Here is a 22593-nt window from a genome sequence, read left to right as displayed (position 1 = left end):
TCTTGTATTAGCTTCCTCATTTAAAAAAAATTCAGTGGAGGCTGAAGAGATGGCTCAGTGGTTAAAGAGTACTTGTTGCTTCTCAGAAGATGGGGTTTGATCGTCATCACCCATCAGCCATGTGATGGCTCACAACCATCTGTAACTCTAGTCCAGGGGATCCAACAAACATGAATGTGATAAACATGCATGCAAAAATGTTCATACACAAAACAAACTTTAGCCTATGCCTGTAGTCCCAGCACTTGAGAAGCTGAAACTTGAGGCTCAGTAGTTCAAGGTCATCTCAAGACAAATATTTGACACAGTCTTAAAAAATTGTATGTGATCGGGTGTGGTCGTGCACACCTTTAATCCCAGCACTCTGGAGGCAGAGGCAGGGGATCACTCTTGAGTTCCAGGCCAGCCTGGTCTACAAAGCGAGTCTAGGACAGCCAAGGCTACACAGAGAAACCCTGTCTTGGGGAGAAAAAAAACTATTGTGTGTGAATTCTAAAATTCAGGCAAGAATTGGGCATGGTGCCATAATCCCAGTGCAGTCCAGAGCTAGAGGCTGCAGGAGCTTAGGTTTAGCACACACCAGTTGCAGGCCTTCTAGGACTACAGAGAGAGATCCTGGAGTCTAGAAAGGATTTATTTCCTCTCATGCTCCCCCCCCCCTTTTTTTTTTAAAGATAGGATCTTACTTTGTAGCTTGGGCTGAACCACTGCAGACCAACCTGTTTCCTCATTTATTTTTCCTTCCTTTCCCTAGATAGGGTTTCTCTATGTATCCCTGGATGTCCTAGAACTCTGCACAAGGCTGGCCTCTAACTCAGATCCCTCTCAGATCTACCCTCTGTGTGCTTGGATTAAAGACGTGTGTAAACATACTCAGCTCTCATTCATTCATTTTATTTCTTTCACAGAGCTAAGGATCAAATCCGAGGTCTCATTTATTTATGCCACTGAGCTGAACCTGAAAGCCTCCGTTTTCTGTTAAACAACCCTTTGTTATGTCATAAATTTTTAGTTTTCATTTTTATTATGTGTAAGGCTGTGTGTGTTCTGTGTAGTAGGTACATATGGTTTGGGTGGTCAGAATGAAATTCCAGCCCTTTGGAAAAGAGCAGCAAGTGCTGAGCCATCTCTTCAGTCTGTTGTGTTGTTTTTAAAGACAGGATTTTACTGTGCTTTGTAGCCCAGCTTAGTGTCCAATAGAAGATCCCAGTAACCCAGTCTTAAAAGTGCTGGGATTTCCAGCTTGTAGCATGCTGGTTTTTTTGTTTTGTTTTGTTTTGATTTGATTGATTGTTTGCCAGGGTCTCATTGGGTAGCCCTGGCTAGCCGAAACAAGCTTTTTAGACTAGGCTGGCTTTGGATGCGCAGAGATCCACCTGCCTCTGCCTCAAGAGTTGTTGGGAGGTACTGTCACTCTCCTGGATTTTTGAAAGTCTAAGCAGGTATTTGTCCATTATTAAAGTTTGCTTTAATTTTTTGTTTTCTTTGGAGGTCAGGTACTGGAGTTGAATGAAGCTAGGGCCTCTCACAAGCCAGAGCTTTATTATTGAACTGTATCTTGAGTGTGCCCCCACTCCCTGCTTTTGCTTTTTGAGAGGGGCTTTCTCTGTGTAGTCCTAGCTGTCCTAAAACTTATTTTGTTAGAAGGCTAACCTCACTCTGCCTCCTAGTGCTGGGATTAAAGGTGTGTGCCGCCGCCTACCCCCAACCCCCCCCCCCTTTTTTTTTTTTTTACATATATACTTTTAAGAGAGGATGTTCCCAGGAGATGCCTAGGCTGGGCTGGAGCTCTTACCCTGTAAGCCCAGGTAGGCCTTATACTTGGGACAACTCTGCTTTAGCCTCCGGAGATGCTGGGATTACAGGCATGTTCCTTGCCAGGACCTTTTTCTCATGCTTTAGATATAAGCAAGACAAGACTGTCCATCTTGTCGTGTGCGTTGTGTGTGTGTGTTGTGGTTTTGGTTGTTCTGGTAATAAAAAACTTGAACACTTTAAAACTTTGGTTTTCTATTTTGGAGATAGGTTCTTGCAAGGTTGCTCAGGCTGCTTGAACCCCCAAGCCTCTGTTCATCTCCAGCCTCTGTCCCCCACCCCCATTGGGACTCTAGGAGTGTATCACTGCACTTAAATTCAGTATTGGTTTTTTATAAATTGGATCTTAGCTGTTGAGGACTGCTCCTAAGGAGAAGTGGTGGTGGTGGTGGTGGTGGTTTGAGGTTTTGTTGGTTTTGAGGCTAGGTTTCTCAGCTGGCCTCAAACTCTTTATTTTTATCATTATTTTAAAACTGTGTGTGTGTGTGTGTGTGTGTAGAGAAAGGCTGGAGGATAGCTTGATGGATGTTAGTCTCAGTTGTGGCCTTCCAAGGATTGCACTACTAGTTGCTAGGTTTGTGTGATAAGCACTCTTACCAGCTTGGTGATCTGTGGGCTCTGGCTTTATCTATTGCTGGGACTACAGGTGTTCTATCACCATGCCTGGGTTGGGGAGAACTCTCTTGTTTGCAGAGGCTGCTTTGGGGGGGGGGGATAGGGCTCCATGCATTTTAGCTAGTCAAGTGCCACTAACCTACACCCACAGCCCCTGCCTGGGAGGAATCCAAAAATCTTTGTGAATCTATGTTGAAGCTTACACGTTAAGAGTGACCCTTCACTTGAAAGTATTCACAAGACAACTTAACCAGTCTGGTGCTGGAGATCTGTATAGTTTTGAGAATTTTCAGAGTAAATTTCAAGAATTATTTCATTCAGAATTTGGCCATTTGGCCCAGGAAGATTTTTAAATTGCTTTAATTATAGTGATTACTGCTGTCTTTTGGTTCAGACCACTTTCTCCCCAATTGTGAAGTTCTCAGAGCCCAAATCACTCATTTTGTCAGTTCTCTGCAGTCTGCTAAGCCTACAACATGCACCCAAATTATTATTGTTGTAAGTTTAGTTAACTTTTCCAGAAATTAAACAGTGAATTCAGCCCAGTGATATGATTGAAATTACTGGTTGTAATATGTTGATGTCAGGTGGGGAAGAGGAGACGCAGGCCTGCCAACCTTTGCTTTGGAAACAGGAAGTCCCAAAGGTTGGCTGGTGTTTACTCTTACTTGGTTGGCTAGTTTTTAACAACTTAGGAAAAATTCTGAAAGTCTTTTTTTATTGTGTTCTGTGTGTACGTATGTGGCGAATATAGTAGTGGTGTGGGTTGATGTGTGCTCTACAGCATATGTATGGATGGAAGTCACACAGCTTTCCAGGAGCTGGATCTCCTCCTACAAGTGGGATCTAGCATCAAGCTTGTGGTCTTGGCTTCTGAGACGTCGTGCAAGTCCTGTCTTAGGACACAGTCTGTGTACCCTAAGCTGACCTCAGACTCTGTATAGCTGAGGATGACTCTTGTCTCCACCTCCAGAATACTGAGACTGTAGACCACAACTAGTGTATTCTGCACTGGGGGTTGAATGAACAATGGGCCTGGCATATGCTAAGCAAATGATCTATTTATACATCCTTAGCCTTTGAGAGTCTTCTGAGAGGGAAAGTTAGTGAAAGATTATCCATCAACTTACCGTTGTATAGTGTTGTAAATTCATTCGTAAAAGCTGGTTAATTTCCTTTGTGGTTTTCAATTTTTTGTAAGTATACATTATATATCTAAAAAGAACTTCTTTCTTTATAAGCCTACGTATATTAGGTAAGTTCAAGACACAAGATAAACCTGAAAGACATCCCTGCCCTCACAGAACAATCACAATGAAATGATATAGTGACCATGGTAGGTGTGAGTGTTGAAAGCAGTGAAGCCACTGCTGCTGAGTCCTGCTGCCTACAGAGGCTGAGAGACTGTTGTTGAACTGGCTCCGAGTGGTAATTAATTCTAACTGAGCTTTGATCAAGGAGGGAAGAAAGGGTGTCCTGCCGCTACTGATAGACCTCCAAGGGGAGTTTAATATTTGAGCAGGGTGAAAAATTAGGTTTTTACAGGTAGATTACTGGGTCTTGAAGGATCTCTTACAATGCTATAAAGATTACATTGTGGAGTTGGAGAGATGCTTAGTGCTAAGAGCGCAGAATGCTCTTCTACAAATTCCAGCACCCACACGGCAACTCGCAAATGTCTGTAAGTCCAGTTCCCGGGGATCCAACACCCTCACACAGACATGCCATACATGCAGGCAAAATACCAGTGCACACACACAAAATAAATCACTTTTTTTGTTTCAAAAAAGAAAATAAAGCAAGGTGCAGTGGAACACAACATGCCTATAATACTAGCCATTGCTTCAAGGAGGAAGATTGCTGGGTATTCAGAATGAGACCCTGTCTCAGCAAACCAAGTAAAAACAAAAAGATTGCATTGCATTCTGTTAGCAAATGGTCAACAACACCATTTTAAGTAGAGAAGAATCAAGCTTGTATGTATTCTTATTTATTTAAAGACACCAGCACAATGCATATATGGGTCTAGAATTTGAGGAAGAAGCTGGCAATAAAGATAAATATTTGATTACCAAACATGCCAGGATACTATGAACACCTGAAGTTCACTTCCTTCTCATTCCCAAAACACAGTCAGAATTTATGGTGAGTACGGTGGTGCATGTCCTAGTATCCCATCACTCTAGCACACACAGAGCAGTAGGGAGATTGAGTTGGTCTACATAGTGAATTCCAGGCCAGCCAGGGCTATGTGGTGAGACTCTGCCTTAAAGAAGAAGAATGAATCAACCAGAAGTAGAATCCAGGCGTAGTGTCTAAGCCACAAGAGAGAATGCCACCGTCATACAAGGGCACCGTAACCAGGACGATGGGCTGCAGAGGAGGGACAGCCTTGTCTTCTTCATCAATGCAAGATTGTGGTGATATTTGCCGTGGCCTTGTTTATCCTCACATTCTAGAAAATTGAGTTTTGTTTTTAAATTTGGAAGCAGAAATTATTTTCTCTCAATATACTTTTCCTAATGAGTTCTTGAAACAAAAGCAGTACTGATTTTTGGTTTTAGTACTTTAGGTTTACATATTGATACTTGTTGAAAATATCTTTTCTGTTGATTATCATAGATAATTCTGAGTGAGAAAGGAAATGCTTTCCCCCCCCCCCCCCACTAAGTAGTATTTTCCTATTGTTAATGGGTTAGTAGGCTTTGGTCAAGTTTGTATTACTTCTAAGGTTATATTTTTTTCTTCAATTTGGAGTATAGTTCTCAAGGTAGAATGGTAAAAAGACAGTTGTAATTCTTTGTTCTTTCTCCCTATTAGTTCATTACTTAAATTATGCTGATATAACTTTTTAGATACTTTTCAGGCTCTGTCTCATCTTTCGTTAGCATCCAATTTCTGTAATTGGATGTACTATAATCTGTAATTCTAAGTACTATATATCCCCTCCCCCCTCTAAAATAGGTAATGGCTCATGTAATATAGTAAAGGCTGGCCTCAGAGTATTTTTTTCTTAAGATTTAAAGGTTATCTTATGTGTATGACTATTTGCATATATGTATGTGCTTCACATGCATACCTAGTGTGTATGCTGAGTCCAGAAGAGGGCGTCAGGTTCCCTGGAACTGGAGTTACAGACCACTGTGAGACATGGTGTTGGTGCTAGGAACCGAATCCAGTTCTTGTTTAAATGCTCTTCACTGCTGAGCTATCTCTCCAGCCCCTGAACTCAATTCTTTTTGTCATTGAGGATGATTTTGTTTTTTTGTTTGTTTGTTTTGTTTTTGTTTGTTTTTTTTTTTTTTTGGTTTTTCGGGACAGGGTTTCTCTGTGTAGCCTTGGTCATCCTGGACTCACTTTGTAGACCAGGCTGGCCTCGAACTCACAGCGATCCGCCTGCCTCTGCCTCCCGAGTGCTGGGGTTAAAGGCGTGCGCCACCACGCCCGGCTTGAGGATGATTTTGAACTAAAGATCTTTCTGTCTCCACTGCTCCAGTGATGGAGTTGGAGATTATGCCACTGTGCCTGCTTTATGAAGTGTTGTGGATCAAACACAGGACTTGGTACATGCCAGACAAGCACTCTACCAATTGTACCAGTGTGCTAATACCATTAACAGTAGATTCCCAACTGTTCACAGTATTTCCTGTCTTAATTCTCTGATTTTGATCTCTCTTCACATTGCTGCCATAGTTAACTCTTCTGTCTGTCAACCAATCCAATAATACATCTATTTTTTAAGATCTGGGTTCCATAGCACAGTGCATGCTTATGCACATGTGCCCACACATGCCTGTTTTCCACACTTACAGTTAAAAGTTCTGAAAGGCATCTGTAACTCTTAGTGGCTCTTGCCCTTTTGAAAGATATGCTTTTACTTATTTATGTGGTCCCAGTTTGGGGTTGTTGTAGGCAAGTATTCCAGCTCTCTTAATGACTTTTTGGTTTAAGACAGTTTTGCCGGGCATGATGGCTTATGCCTTTAGTCCCAGCATTGGGAGGCAGAGGTAAATGTATTTTTCTGAGTTCTAGGACACCTGGTCTGCAAAGCAGGTTTCAGGACAGCCAGGGCTACACAGAGAAACCAAAGCACACAGGTCTTGGATTTGATGTCCTCCTGCCTTAGCTTCCCCAGCCACTGCCACCATTATAGGCCTTTGTCATCGGGCACAGCACTATTTAATTCATTTATTACAGTCTTTCTTTATATAGCCCAGGATGGCGTTGACCTTGTCATTCTCCTGTTCATATCCTAAGTGTTAGGATTACAGGCATGTGCCGTGATACCTAGACGTGCTGGCATTCACTTTTGGGAAGTGTGTTAAGTGCTTATTTGTGCTTTATGGACATTGGGGAGGACCTTACAGTTCTTTGCACAAATCTACATTTTCAAGGGTGCGATAGACCCTCTTGGTTATCTTTTAAAAATGGTATCGTTTGTTTAGAATGTTATCCTCCTACCCTAGTCTTAATCTCTTAAGGCTGTGCTCACATCTTCAAAGAATCCCTGTGCCCACAGAGAAATTGGAATAGACCCCTGCTATTAGATAACACTTTTGTGTATACTGTTAAGCACATTGAGGGTCTCTCCTACTAGAAATAGCTGGAAGCTTAGACCTGAATAATTTAAGATTTTTGCCTCTAACACAAGTTTTTTAAAATAGAGGTTTCTAGTTTGATTCAGCAACTAATGCCATTTTATTTGCTGTGTCTTTAGTTGTTTTGCAAAAGTCCTCACATCTCTTTGGAGAGTGCATATATTCATGGCTTTATTTTGAAGGGCGTTACAAATATTTATCTTATGTGTACACATGTTTTGCTTGCATGTATGCTTAGTATGTGAGGAGGCCAGAGGAGAGTGAACACCTTGGACCTGGAATTATACCCAGTAAGATCCCCATCCAAAAAGAAAAATAAAAGCCACAATTGAAGGTAGTTATAGCTAATTGCAGCCATCTTAAAGCTACATCACGAGGTCCTAGATTTTCTGGACCAATTTATGTAAGGTTTGCTGTATTTGTCGCACAAAATGTCCTTATTTTTTGTTTATTTTTTAATATTTTATTAATTTATTCATATTACGTCTCAATTGTTATCCCATCCCATGCATCCTCCCATTCCTCCCTCCCTCCCTCCCGCTTTCCCCCTCCCCCCCTCCCCTATGACTGTGACTGAGGGCAACATATGCTCATAGGGAATCAAGTCTCTTCTTGGTAGCCTGCTATCCTTCCTCTGAGTGCCACCAGGCCTCTCCCCTTCCAGGGGCCTTGGTCAAATATAGGGCACCAGAGTTAGTGTGAAAGTCAGTCCCCACTCTCCACTCATCTGTGGAGAATGTCCTATCCATTGGCTAGATCTGGGTAGGAGTTTGAAGTTTACTACATATATTGTCCTTGGCTGGTGCCATAGTTTGAGCAGGACCCCTGGGCCTAGATCCGCCCACCATAATGTTCTACTTGCAGGTTTCTAGGACTCTCTGGATCCTTCTATTTCCTCATTCTCCCATGCTTCTCTCACCTAAAGTCCCAAGGGGATGTCCTCCCCTCTGTCCCACTTTCTTGCTAAGTGAAGACTTTCATGGGACATGCCCCTTGGGCTAGTGTCCAGATATAAGTGAGTATATACCATTTGACTCTTTCTGCTTCTGGGTAAACTCACTCATTATGATCATTTCTAGGTCAGTCCATTTGTCCATATATTTCAGGAATTCCTTGTTTTTAATAGCTGAGTAGTATTCCATAGTGTATATGTACCACAGTTTCTTTATCTATTCTTCTACTGAGGGACACTTAGGCTGTCTCCAGGTTCTGGCTATTATGAACAAGGCTGCTATGAACATGGTAGAGCAAATGCCCTTGTGTACTGGAGCATCTTCTGGGTAAATTCTAAGGAGTGGAACAGCTGGGTCTTGAAAACCCTATTCCCAGTTTTCTGAGATAGCACCAGATAGACTTGGCTCCCCTAAGTCTGTGATTACAGGTCTTCCCATCACACATACTACTCTTTATTTAAACTTTAGGTAGTTGTTTACTTTTAAATGCTAAGTCACTGCTTCCACAGACACTTCATAGAAGTGCTGCCAAGTTTTGTCAGAGTTTTGCTTCTTCCAAGGACCTGTACCTTTACTGCAATATCTACTAGATAGAACTTGGAACCAAACAAATGAAGCTGCTGGTTAGCCAGGTATACACAGCATGCATAACCAAGTTTAAAGCTGGGTCGGTGCCAAAGAAAAGTTCTCTTTCATGTTTTCTACTGTCTTTGAAGAGCTTTGGCAAGTTAATAAATTTTTATTCATGTCTGTTTTTAAAAGGACTCAGGTTTTATTAGGTCAGTGCAATTGGTTCTTTCATAGAAAGTTACATTGTAACTGGAATTTTTAGAATGGTCTTATCCTTGCATTTATATAAATCAAATAGTTTTACTCCTTTTTGGTAATACATATTTTGAAATTTTGTAATGTGGTTATATACAAGATCTATGTTTTAAAAAACAGCCACTTAGGCCAGGTGTGGTGGCCCACGCCTTTAATCCAGCACTCGGGAGGCAGATGTAGAGGGATCTAAGTTGGAGGTCAGCCTGGTCTAAGCAGCCAGGATAGGCAAGGCTACATAGAGAAAGAAACCTTGTCTTGAAAAAACAAAAACAAGAAAACAGCTTCTTAGAACTGGGGTGGACCTCATGCATATTCCTTGAAGGGGGGGAAGGAGAGACAGACACAGTGGAGAATGGATAGTTTTGTTTTGCCTGTTTATTCTTGACTGCTAGAGTTTTGAAGATGATTGCTGTAGTAGAGGAGAAACAACTACTCTAGAGCGTGGAGTATTCTGGGATGTTAGGATGGGCTGGGGAGGTTCGCTACAGTAGAATGGCTTCAGGAAATCAAGACACTAAGATCAGTGGAAGACAAGGCTGTCAAGGCCTACTGCAATTCAGTTTCTACTATATTTCACACTCTTGATTCTACAGAAGTTATTTATACCACAGGTTTATAAGTGCTCCATACTGTTCCATAGTCCTGTGAAGCCCTGATGAGTCCTAGAATACTAATTGTTCCTTGTTGTTTTTCTTCACTTGACAGTTAACAACTAGAAAGAGTACAGAAATAATGCAAAGCAGTATTGAAGGTGGTTGGGATATAACCCTCTGCCTGGAGGGTTTATCCACATAGTCACTGAGTGAAACCACAAAGTTATTAATTACTGTCATTTAAAGCACTACAGATAGTGAGTTGCCAGAGGATAAGAATTTTGAAATTAGATTATACTCTTATTTATATCATTTAATTTTCTTTCTTTCTTTCTTTCTTTCTTTCTTTTTTTTTTTTTTTTTTTGAGACGTGGCTTCTCTGTGTAGCCTTGGCTGTCCTGGACTAGCTTTTTTGACTAGGCTGACTTTGAACTCACAGAGATCCTCCTGCCTTTGCTTCCTGACTGCTGGGATTATAGGAGTGTGTCACCATACCCTGCTCATGTAATTTTTTTTAAAAGATTGATTTTATTATTTGTGTGTTGTGTTGGGGGCGGTGGTGCAGTTGCCCTGCACCCAGAAGATGGTGCTAGATCCCCCGGAAATGGAGTTAACAGATGAATGCGAGCCAGCATATCATCCTGGGAACTGAACCCAGATCCTCTATGTTATCTCTCCAACCCTCTGCCATGTAATGTTTTGTTTTTCTTGTGGTGCTAGGGATTGAACCAGAAGGCCTCAACCTCCTTCCCCCTCCCTCACCTCCCAACCACCCACCCTGCCACCACTGAAAATGCTCTAGAGTAGGGTGGTCGGGCTACAGGTGTGAGCTACAACGTCTAGCTTATACCTTACTTAAAGCGACTGTGTGTGCCTGATGAAGAGCAAAGTTTACACATATTAAACCCTCTTGAGTTCAGGAGGTGTTAATTTGTGATCCTAAAGAGAAGGCATTTTGAAAGCTGACTATAAAATTATATCTGGATATGCTCATAGTGGAAACAAATATTTTCTTGCCTGTCCTAACATCACTAGTAGTTTATATTTAATTAGCATCATTGACCTAAACTCTTTTATGTCAGTGTTTGCCTGGACTGAAAATTTGCCTTTCCAATAGTGCTAGATAAGGTGATAATGCCTGCTTACTATGACTTGGGCATTTCATAAAGTGTTTATCAAGTGAGAAGAGGGCTCTGCTTTCCTAGGAGATAAAGCAGACTAATTTGATTCACATAAATAAGTGAATGAAAGTTTCTTAAAATAATTGTTATTTTCATTTAAAATTTTAAAATTCATCTCCTTAGCTTATATTTGAAAAGAACCAATGAAATCCTGCTAATCTTCAGTAAGATGTGTCTTTCTTAATAGGAAGCTGCACCAGACTCTGTTCATTCCTTTCATGTTTAATATGGTGAACATGTCTATCTCAATATATAATTATTCATGGATTGATATACTTGAGTTTTTTTTTTTTTTATGATTTGACAGTTACATTTGTTTTCTTTGCACTGGGGGCTTTAAAATGTAAGTAAATTTAATGTTAATGTTTTCCTCCAATTACAGGCATCAGAAATACCATCAGAGGAGGGGTACTGTGACTTTAATAGTAGGCCAAATGAGAACTCTTATTGCTATCAGCTTCTTCGACAACTAGATGAACAGAGAAAGAAAGATATTCTTTGTGACGTCAGCATTGTGGTGAGCGGGAAAATCTTTAAAGCTCACAAGAATATCCTGGTTGCAGGCAGCCGTTTCTTTAAGACTTTATATTGTGTTTCAAACAAAGAAAGCCCTAACCAAAACAACACTACCCACTTAGATATTGCTGCAGTTCAAGGTTTTTCGGTCATCTTGGACTTCCTCTATTCTGGGAACCTGGTGCTCACAAGCCAAAATGCCATTGAAGTAATGACAGTGGCCAGCTACCTTCAAATGAGTGAAGTTGTTCAGACTTGCAGAAATTTCATTAAAGATGCCTTAAATATAAGCATTAAATCAGAAGCTCCAGAGTCTGTAGTTGTGGACTATAATAATAGAAAACCAGTTAGTAGAGACGGTCTGCCTTCGTCACGGGATCAAAAAATTGCCAGCTTCTGGGCGACACGGAATCTTACCAATTTGGCAAGTAATATAAAAGTTGAAAATGATGGTTGTAATGTCGACGAGGGCCAAATAGAAAACTACCAAATGAACGACAGTAACTGGGTCCAGGAAGGTTCTCCTGAATTGGCTGAAAGTGAACCTCAAGGTAAAGCAAAAGTGTTTATTTGGAATAATATGAGCTCCCAAGAGACTGGCAAAGCAAGGAGGAAAAACCAAACCACAAAGAGATTTGTTTATAATATACCACCTAATAATGAAACAAATCTAGAAGACTGCTCAGTGACACAGCCGCCTGTTGCCTATCCAGAAGAAAACAAGGCCCTACTCATCAAGGAAGAACCAGGTAAATATCGGGCATGCAAAGCTTTTTACTCTAATTATAGCTGCATATAGTTTAATTTTCTTAATTTTTTTGGTTTTTTGAGACAGGGTTTCTCTGTGTAACCTTGGCTGTCCTGGACTCACTTTGTAGACCAGGCTGGCCTTGAACTCACAGCGATCCACCTGCCTCTGCCTCCCCTGTGCTGGGATTAAAGGCCTGCGCCACCAGGCCCAGCTAGAAATTTATTTTTAATTGGAAAATTTTCATTATAAAAGTATAGAACAGGGACACTTGAGTTTTGGTATTTTTTGTATATATGTGAATTTCAGTTTTAAATTGGGTAATAGTTAAAGTACTATCTTCCAAAAGCCGTAATAACTACATAACAGATGCTTTTGAACTTAAGGTTACATATCATAAAGGCAAACATATTGTAAGTTGAAGCTATCTCTAGGTCAGAAATGTATTTAATGTATTTAATATACTCAGCCAGTTGAACACCACAGTTTGGCAAATCATCCAACAGGAGTTCTCTCTATCTTATAATAAGTGATAAATGTCTTATAAACTTATTAGACATTAACTGAAAGTAAAATAAAGTGGTTGTAAAGTTTGCTTTTGTTTCATACCAATGTGGGAAATTTTTAAATTGAACTCTTAATTGGAGACCCTTCAGTATTAAAGAGTATGACTCCTGCTGGCAGCCTCTGCACTGTTTCATGAGGAGACGTTTAGTTATAGTATGTTGTAAATCACTTTGCCTATTTTGAAGTATTTGTAGGCTCTAGTTAGCATTTTTATTTAAACATTTTATTGCTACAGAATTTTACTAAATTCAAGATTGCTCTTGTTTACACTGCTCTGCTTAGCACAGGTCTCCAGAAGCAGGAATGTTTTTCTTTCTTTTTGGTGTTTTCAAGACACGGTCTCTCAGTGTAGCCTTGGCTGTCCTGGACTCGCTTTGTAGACCAGGCTGGCCTTAAACTTACAGCGATCCACCTGCCTCTGCCTCCCGAGTGCTGGGATTAAAGGTGTGTGCCACCACCACCCTAGGAATGTTTTTCTTCTCTTTTTGGTTTTTCAAGTCAGGTTTCTCTATGTAGCCCTGACTGTCCTGGACTTGCTTTGTAGACTAGGCTGGCCTCGAAGAAATGGTTTTCTTAATGTCACCTGAGTCTTTTCCACAGCTGAGGAGGAAAGACTATAAGGCTTGATATCCGGAGTGGGCTTGTTTGTTTGGGGGGAATTGCAGTTTTCCTTTCCAAACATAGGCCAGGCAGCGAGGATCTTTGTTTTGAGTATATTCTAAGTGTATGGAAGAATTTTAGCATGTCACATTTGTGGTAAAGACCTTTTAAAAGAACATGGAGTGAAAGACTGCTAAAGAACAGAACTAGAGCCGGGCATGGTGGCTCACGCCTTTAACCCCAGCACCCAGGAGGCAGGAGCAGGTGATCGCTGTGGCCAACCCAAGGCTACACAGAGAAACCCTGTCTTGAAAAACAAAAACAAACAAACAAAAAAACAACAACAAAAAGAGACATCTCAGGGGCTTTGAGATTTCCTATCCATATTTTAGATTTATGCACTAGTAATTATGTAATTCAATCCCTGTTTACCTGAAAAATTGGGCTGGGCAAGGTTGCACCCCAGCATTTTCAAGAAAGAGACAGGCAGATCTCAGAGCTCAAGGCCAGCGTGCTCTACATACCATGTTCCACTACATCTTGGGCTGTCTCAAAAACAAAATACCTATTCAGTGTCTGATTTACAGACGCTATCATCTTCTGGCCTTGCCAGTGGGTGTCCCTGTAAGTTAGAAGTGACTTGCACTGTCTACAGTTCACAACTGCACACAAGGCAGTTCCTGTAGTCAAAGTGCTTTTTCCAAAGCTGCCTAGGATGGAAAACAAGAATGGAAGACTATGGAGCCCACTCATAATTTTCTGTAGTATTCATCTAGTAAAAATAAATTCAAAACATGAAGCTGACTCTTAAAAACCATGTAGCAGATAGCAGCACTGACCTGTAGTCTTGTTTTTGCTAGTAAGCAAATTATACTATCTGTTTAAAAAAGACCATAATTATTTATACGATGCCTTCCAACATACTTTTTCCTACTTTGCCCCAGAATAATCCAAACTCCCAATATATTTTTTTTTAATGTAGAAACATTTCTTTTATTTTTGTTTTATTTTTCAAGACAAGAGTTTTCTGTGTAGCCATGGCCATCCTGAAACTTGCTCTATAGACCAAGTTAGCCTCAAACTCAGATCTGCCTGCTCCTGCCTCTCAAGTGTTGGAATTAAAGGCGTGCACCTGGCTTTCTTGTAACTTAGGAATGCAACCATACCATGCCTCTTATATAAGAAAAATCAAAATAAATTCTCAAAGGAGGTTGGGGTGGGGGTAGTTAAGACACTGGCTATTCTTCCAGGGGACGTAAGTTAAATTCTCAGTACCCACATGGCAGCTCACAACAGCCATAACTCCAGTTCCTGGGAATCTGACACCCTCTGGGGGCACAGGCACAAAAGTGAAAAGGTGTGCACATACATGCAGGTAAAATAATAAACAAACATGTTACTAATAATAAGCTGGAAGGAAAAATAGGCTGTCTCTGACATGGACTCTGAAATCACTTCACCCTAGGGGGGCCGCCTTGCCAGGCCACAGAGGAAAAGGATGCACCAGGTAGTCCTAATGAGACTTGATGGCCTGGGGTCAGATGGTAGGGGAGGAGGGCTCCCCTTTCTGAGGACTAGGGGAGGGAAATGGGGGTGGGGAGAGGGAGGGTGAGAACAGGAGGAGATAAAGGAGAGGAGTTAACAATCAGGATGTAAAATGAATAAATTATTAAAAAATTAATTTAAGGGGTAGAGAGCTGGCTTAGAGGTTAAGAGCACTGGTTGTTCTTCCAAAAGTCCTGAGTTCAGTTCCCAGCAACCACATGGTGGCTCATAACTATCTGTCATGAGATCTGGTTGGTACCGTCTTCTGATGTATAGGCCCATACAGGCAGAATACTGTATAAATAAATAAATCTAAATATATATTTAAATTTAAAAAGCAAAGTGCCTTATGGTCAGAAAGTAATAGTATGAGATGGAGCACGAGGTTGATTTGGGTTTTTTGTTTGTTTTTTAGACAGGTTCTCACCATGTAGCTTTACCTGACCTGGACCAGCTCCCCATGTAGACCAGGCTGGTCTCAAACTCAAAGATCCTTTGCCTTCCCAGGGCTGGGATTACAGGTGTGCATGCCATGCCCAGCTGTGCTTTTAATGTAGAGGGCCAAACTATAAGCACGGGCAGTGTTGACCAAAAAGCTATACTTCGTGGTTTGTATGAGTAAAAGGATTATATAGGCCATGTGTACACAGGAACTGTTTCCTGTGAAGTTTGTCTAGTTCTTGTCAAAAAGGGTTTTAATCTTAGCTACGGATTGGAAACCTTGAGCATGACAGATCAGGATAGCTGGGGTTTCTTGGGGATTCTTGTTGAAGTTCTACAGGTGATTTTAGTTGGGTCAGTGGAGGGAATAACAGCGCAGACTCAGACATTGAAAACCAACTCCCCACTTTATGACTGTAATGGTTATGATTAAGCTCAGCTTGTGGGTATCTCTGTTCTTTAAAATACAGTGCTCTTTACAGGGTTATATGAAATTAAATGACAGTAATAAAAATAGTAAAATCACAAGATCTACCATGATCCCTTAAAGTTAGGAAAGACTATTGAAGTTATTTTTAACAGTTTTCCAGTGCTGTGTACTGACTGCCAAATGCTAGATAGATGGTCTTACATAGTTTGGCTTGTTTGAATACTGACAAAGATTGACCTTAAGCCTGTGGATGCAATGGCTGATATTAGAGGTTACCTTTATTTTGAGCCAAAATTAACTTCTGTAATGCCCTATTCTGCCATTTTTTAGTAGAATTTGAACATAGATTAGGAGTTTAAACCATACCTTTGAATCTGTGTTTCCTTCTATTTTGTTGCACGTGGATGACCGGCCTTTAACTTTGCAGGGAAGCACTGACCAATATAACAGATGTGGAGTTTATTAAGGGAAGGCCTCCCCAACAGTATTTCCTTAGTAAAAATGGACTTCAAAATCAAGTCTCATGTTAAAAACCCTTTTTAAATTTTAGTTCTGAACTTTAAAATGTGTTAATAAACTTGTACTTAAATTTTCGCTTTTTAAGAAAAATGAAAAACAGCAAAATAAATGCTTTTGCATTGATTTAAAGCTCTATTACAAACATCTGAAAATGCTAGTGAATATTTTGAAATCTAAAAATCAATGCTTGGGCATATTTGTATTTGAATACCTTAAAAGGAAATGTGACTTCTACAGCTCTGAAAATGTGTGCTTTACTCCCACTACAATGTTAAAGCTGGGGTTGTGCCTCAAAAATTTTCTGTATGTTTTATTGAGATGGCGCATTTTGAATCTTTAACCTAAGCATATCTTGTTTGATTTACTACTGGACTGGCTCGATCATATGTATGTGATATATCTATACACAGGAACACCTGAAGGGGAAACCTGGAAGATTCCTGTGTATAGATAGAAAATTTTTGTCTTTTCACATTGGGTTTATAGAATTAAAAACTGAAAAAATAAAATAAAAAAATAAAATAAAATAAAAACATGGCAATCAAATAAAGGAAAAATTATGTTAAAATTCTAATGATGTTTTTAAAAAGTCAAATCCTTGTCTCAAGTGATTTGCTGCTTTAACATTTGAATTTTAAGCCAGGGGTGATGGCCTTTAATCCCAGCACTTGGGAGGCAGAGGCAGGCGGATCACTGTGAGTTTAAGGCCAGCCTGGTGTACAAAAGCAAGTCCAGGATAGCCAGGATGGTTACACAGAGAAACCCTGTCTAGAAAAACCTAAAAAAAGATTTTCTTTTTGAAATTTACTTACTAATTTATTTTTCAATATTTGGGTTTAAACAGAGCCCTGTTCGTGGAAGGCAGGACCTTTGCTGCTGAGGAATACATTTATCTGTTTGTGACATGCACATTTACCCACCTACCTACCCATGGCAGGGCTTCTCCCAGTTCCTTAGACCAGGCTGGCTTCTAACTCATAGAGAGCTGGGATTAAAGCCATTCACCACCACTGCCTGGCTTAACCCTTAATTTTTTACTTATTTTTTTAAAATTTTGATATATGTCTTAGTAAGATATGTCCTGGCTTTCATTGAACTTCACATACAGCTCAGGAAGAAGACTTTGAATTTGTGATGCTCCTGCCTCTGTTTTCAAAACATTTCGGTAGTTGGCATGTGCCACCACAACCCCTTTCTTCCTTCCGAATTTATTTATTATTTACACAGTATTCTGCCAGCATGTGTGGCTGCATGCCAGAAGAGGGCACCAGATCTCATAGATGGTTGTGAGCCACAATGTGGTTGCTGGGAATTAAACTCAGGACCTTCGGAAGAAAAGCCAGTGCACTTAACCTCTGAGCCATCTTTTTTAAATTACAATTTCTTTTATTGTGCACGTGCACACATACAAGGTTACCACATGTGCATTTGGAAATCAGAGGACCTCATGGGTCCTGGAGAACCAACTCAGGACAACAGACCTGGCAGTAAGTTCCTTATTTACTGAGACATCTTACTCTAACCTCACATTTTTAATTTGTATATTTGCCTTTTAGTGAAATTGCATATGATTTGGTATTTATAAAAGTTTTGAGGAAACTGCTTAAGCTATATACCATTAAGGAATCCTAATAAAGCCTGTATCTAAAAATAATTAATAATTCAATTACAGGATACTTTCAGAGTTATAGCTAGCCAGCATTTCTGTCCTCTTCTTATATTTGTGATGATAATTGTTGTTCGTTATTACTTTGAGCATTGCTCACCCCGCCCCCACCAGGATAGCCTTATCTTGACTATGCTGGACTTGCTTTGTAGACTAGGCTGACCTTGAACGCAGAGATGTCCTCCCTGCCTCCGCCTCCCTGGGTGCTGGGATTATAGGTGTGCGCCACTGCCCCAGCTAAGACACAAACTTTTAAGGAAAATTAAATTTGGGAATAAAAAGTTACTCTGTATATTTTCAGTATTTTTTCTTAAATGTGAATGTTCTCTTTTGTCCTAGAGATATTTCTGTTGCTGAGGCAGGGTCTGGTTATGTAGCTCAGCACAGCCTCTTCTTGCTGCAGCTTCCCAAGTGCTGGCGTGTAGACCTGAGCCACCACCTCTGCTCTGTGTGTTGTACCCATTGCACTGGCTATACCCAGTGGGGTGGTGTTGAACTTAATGTGCATTTTCCATTTATGGACTTAGGCAGGATTGATTCCAGATGTTTAGGTAAAACCCTTTGGAGTTTTTTGTGAAAAATGAGCCAAGCTGGTTTTTTAAAAATCACTTTCATTAGAAGCAAGGCTTACTGCTTACTTAAATTGGGCCGTAGAGTCTTATTAAGCACAAAAATTTAAATACTTTTAAAGAGATGGTAACTATAAAAATTGCCTGCCACCTTTTTTCTTTTCCTTCTTCATGAATTTTGGTTTTGAGATCCCCCCCCCTTGTGTATTTTTATTTTGGGGTACTGTCTTGGCAGTTGAGGCTGGCTTTGAACTGATGCCTCTGCCTCCTAAGTGCAAGCTTGGGTGGGCTATAGGTCTTTGCCACATACATTTTACTGCTCTTAATGCTGATTTCCTTTCCTTTTTGCCTTATTTGGCTGCCTAGGGCTTATTCTCTGTAAGTTAGACATGTCAGGGAACAGAAGTGAGGCTAGATGATCATGGACGCTGAAGGAGCCTTGTGTGAGTCACTCCATTGTGTGCTGTGTGCATTTTTTTTTTCTGGGTCTCCTCCCCCACCAGACAGGTTTTCTCTGTGTAGCCTTGGTTGGTCTGGACTCACTCTGCCTCGAACTCACAGAGATCCACCTGCCTCTGCCTCCCCAGTGCTGGGATTAAAGGCGTGTGCCACTATGCCTGGCTGCTGCGTGTATTATATTATCTGAACCCTATTAATGTGGACCTCTTAAGTTTGGAGAAGAGGTGTAGTGTTTGGTTTGGTTTGGTTTGGTCTGGCAGTGCTAGGCATGAACTGGGGGCCTTTGCATCTGTCACTGGGCCATCACCCAACCCCTTGAAAGCTTATGTAATACGAATATTTGCTTTCTGACAGCAGTATATATTAGAAAGAAGACCAGAATGACTTAAATTTATCTTTCTTTAAAATTCTGCATTGAGTGCTTTTGCCTGCATGCCTTTCTGTCTGTTATGCTCTTTGCTGGAGGTGTCCCTGGAAGCTGGACAAGCACGGACATTTAAAGATGTGGGTGCCTGGAAGTGAATCCAGGTCCTCTGGAAGAGCAGTCAGTGTTAACCACTGAGCCATCCCTCTTGTTTTGAATATCTATGTATGTAGACAGGTGTGCACATCTACCATTTTCATCTCTTTTTACGACTCATCTCACTTATCTGGGTCAGTCTCTACTTTCTCAGCACTGGTTGTAAGTGCTTGGGTTGTTGTTGTTTTGTTTTTAAGTTCTTAAACCTGGGTTCTGGAGATCAAAACCATGTCCTTGCTTTGCTGAGTTAACACTTTCTAGCCACAGTAGTGATATCTCTGTGCCCAAACACTACAGTGTCACAGGATCGTGGACACACTCTAGATTTTGACTTGTGTCCTCAGTTTGCACAGACTCAGATCATTGTCCTGTGTTCCTTTTCCCTAGTGTTGAGATCACTGACACAAGCCCAGCACACACAGCACTCTTATCTTGAATATTCATGCATGCAGGCCCGAAGTCCTGGAATCTTAAATATAATTTCTCTCTGTTCATATTTGTTCAACATTCTCAACATCTTCAGACGACTTCTGGCACCTTTTAAAGATGTTCACTTTTACTACCTTAAAATAATTCTTCTGTTTCTCACTTCCATTGTACAGTCAAATTTCTTAAAACATTTTCCCATCCGTTTATCTCCAACACAGGTCATTTCCCCCACCCCCCCCCCCACCCCAATGACAGGGATTCTCTGTGTAGCCTTGGCTGTCCTGGACTTGGCTTTGTAGACCAGGCTGGCCTCGAACCCACAGAGGTCCACCTGCCTCTGCCTCCTGAGTGCTGGGATTACAGGTGTGTGCACCACCTGTATGTAAAGAATGGCTTTACAGACAGTGCTTTCCACTTGCCCTGTCAACCTTCCAAATGTTGTCCTACCCTGGCACCTTGGTTCTTTAAGGCCCATTCCTACTCAGTTGTACATGTTTTTGTTGTTGAAACTGTTTTAATGTGCTAAAAAGATATCTCAGTGGTTAAGAGCACTGGCTGTTCCCACAGAGTTCCCAGGTTTGATTCTCAGCACCCCACATAGTAAGTAGCTCGTAACCATTCATAACTCCAGTTAGAAGATCAAGCAGGCATGTGCATGTGCACACACATACATTCTGGCAAAACATTCATACACAAAAGTAAAGTCTTCATTGTTTTAGGTATATTTGTCTATCTCATGCGATGCTGTTTTAAAGAGGGTGGCTTACCAAGAATGCTTAGATGTTCAGGGCCTTGGCTTCAATCCTCAACCTCACACAAAACATTTAAAATAAACATTTAATCAAAGGCGTTTTCACATATTAGCACAGTTTTCACAATTAACACCACGTTAGAAATACCAGGGCTGGTGAGATGACTTGTAAAAGTCTGTTACACAACACGGCACCCGTAGTAGGAGAGAACTGAGTCTGCAAGCTCATACTCTTCCCACGCGTTGGACACATACAGTATTACATTAATTTAGCAAATAGTTGGAGGGCATTCATTTTAGGCAGCAGGAAGACCAAAGATGAATAGGCCATGTCATGGTCCTTGCTTCACCTGGAGTTTAGATTTGTTTGTACTGATGGAGTTTTGCCTGTGGCTTATATAAAGTGTGCAGCCTGTGGCGGATACCTAATGGTGGAAGGCCTCTAGTTTGGCCTGCATCATACATTAAGATCAACCAGGAAGAAAGTGCGGTTTGCAAATAAACTTACTGTGTCATTTTCAGATTTGGATGGTGCACTACTCTCAGGGCCTGATGGAGATAGGACCATGAATGCAAGCTTATTGGCCGAAGCCTGCAGTGTTCAAGATGCAGGGGATGCTGGTAGGTACAGCAAGATTTTTTTGGGGGGGGTCAAGATGCATCTGAGAGGTTCTGAAGATTGTGGAGTGCTAGTGTATGTGTTCACTGGTGTCTGCTGTAGATTCCTGGCTAGTTGTGTGTAAATGCTTCCTATTATTGACCATTCTGAGGTTAGCTAAGGTAGTGATGTTTTAGAAACTTGGGAAATATAAATTGAAATTTTTGGTCCTGTTTGAGGGGACCTAAAATTGGTATTTTATACTTTTAAGTGTTGGTGGTTTAATGCAGCTTATAGATTCCTGCCAGCATATTGATGAAATAGAAAGGCTAATTATCACAGTAGTTGGTAATAGTTGGCCTTTAGAAGCACCTGCATTCATGTCATGCATATATACACAATTAAAAACATAAAAATAAATGTAGTCTTAAATAGTAATATTCAAATCATTCAGTTATACTTTGGGGAAACTTTGGCTATGAAGGCAAAAATCACATGGCTCTATTTAAATAAAATTGAATAAAAAAGAAAAAATATTCCTTTACTAAAGTGTCAAGAATAGGTTGATAGAGTTGGACAGAAGCCTTTTGTTGTTGTTTTGCTTTGGTTTGGCTTGGTTTCTGAGACAGGGTTTCTCTGTGTAGCCTTGGCTGTCCTGGACTCACTTTGTAGACCAGGTTGGCTTAGAACTCACAGAGATAATGCCCACCTCTGCCTCTCCAAGCTGGAATTACAGGTGTGTGCAACCATACCAGGCCCAGGAACTTATTTTTTAACCCTTATAAATAATAATTATCCATAAATATCTTTTTTATTATTACTACATTTTGTGTTTGTGCATACCTGTCTTCCCAAGAAGGAAGAGTATCTATATACTCCAGAGATCTGAGGAGCATTAATAGAACCACTGTTTAGGATTACTATCATTGATAACAACTTCGTAAAACGAAGTGAACCCATTGATGTGATGCACTTGTTAGCACACAGCATTACTTACGTAGTGTTTTATTTTATTGGAATTAATCTGTGAGGAGAAAATTCAGAATTGCATCAGGCAGTCCAGTCCAAGCCCTAATGGCTGGAAAGACAAACACAAGGGAACCACTAGATAAAAGATGGAACTCAGCGCACTATGGGTCTTGATTTTGTGAACGGTTAGAAATACGGAATATTATTCAATTTTAAATGTGTGTATTACAGTTTCGTAGGAGAATGTTCTAGAATGTATACACACATTTATGCATATATATATACACACATACATGTAAACTGCATTTAGACATAAAGCAAAAGGTACAGGTTACAGTAGTGTATAAAATGGGAAATTGTGGCAAAATTAACATTTAAAGGTAAAAGGATGTAGCTGCTCATCTTTTTGTAAGTGAAGCTATGTTTGAAATTGATGATGGAAGAACAGCACTCCTTGTACAAAACTGTTAGTGGCTCTTGCTGCTCCCTTTGGGTGCTGGAAATCAAACCTAGGGCCTGGAATATGCCAGCCAAGCCCTGTGCTTCTGAGGTACAGCTGGGCCGGTTTTGTTTTGTTTTGCTCAGAGTCATACTGTGTATGTAGCCCTGGATGCCCTGGAGCTCACAGCGATGTGCCTATCTCTCCCAAGTGCTGGAACTAAAGGCCTGTGCTACTGTGCCCAGCA

At 40.7% G+C, this 22593-nt stretch overlaps 1 protein-coding gene across 1 annotated transcript in view; it reads left to right on the top strand.

Moving 5' to 3' along the window:
• Positions 1-22593, top strand: part of Zbtb10 (zinc finger and BTB domain containing 10) — a 33424-nt gene that overhangs the window by 4113 nt on the left and 6718 nt on the right. Inside the window, exons 2-3 of the mRNA XM_051158312.1 lie at positions 10963-11845; positions 20863-20961. Of these exons, the coding sequence (XP_051014269.1) occupies positions 10963-11845; positions 20863-20961 (982 nt within the window). The remainder of the gene's footprint in view (positions 1-10962; positions 11846-20862; positions 20962-22593) is intronic.

This window comes from Acomys russatus, chromosome 2, assembly GCF_903995435.1.
Source record: "Acomys russatus chromosome 2, mAcoRus1.1, whole genome shotgun sequence".
Taxonomy (NCBI): domain Eukaryota; kingdom Metazoa; phylum Chordata; class Mammalia; order Rodentia; family Muridae; genus Acomys; species Acomys russatus.
The sequence above is the reverse complement of the archived record's forward strand: the minus strand, read 5'-3'. Positions and strand labels throughout refer to the sequence as shown.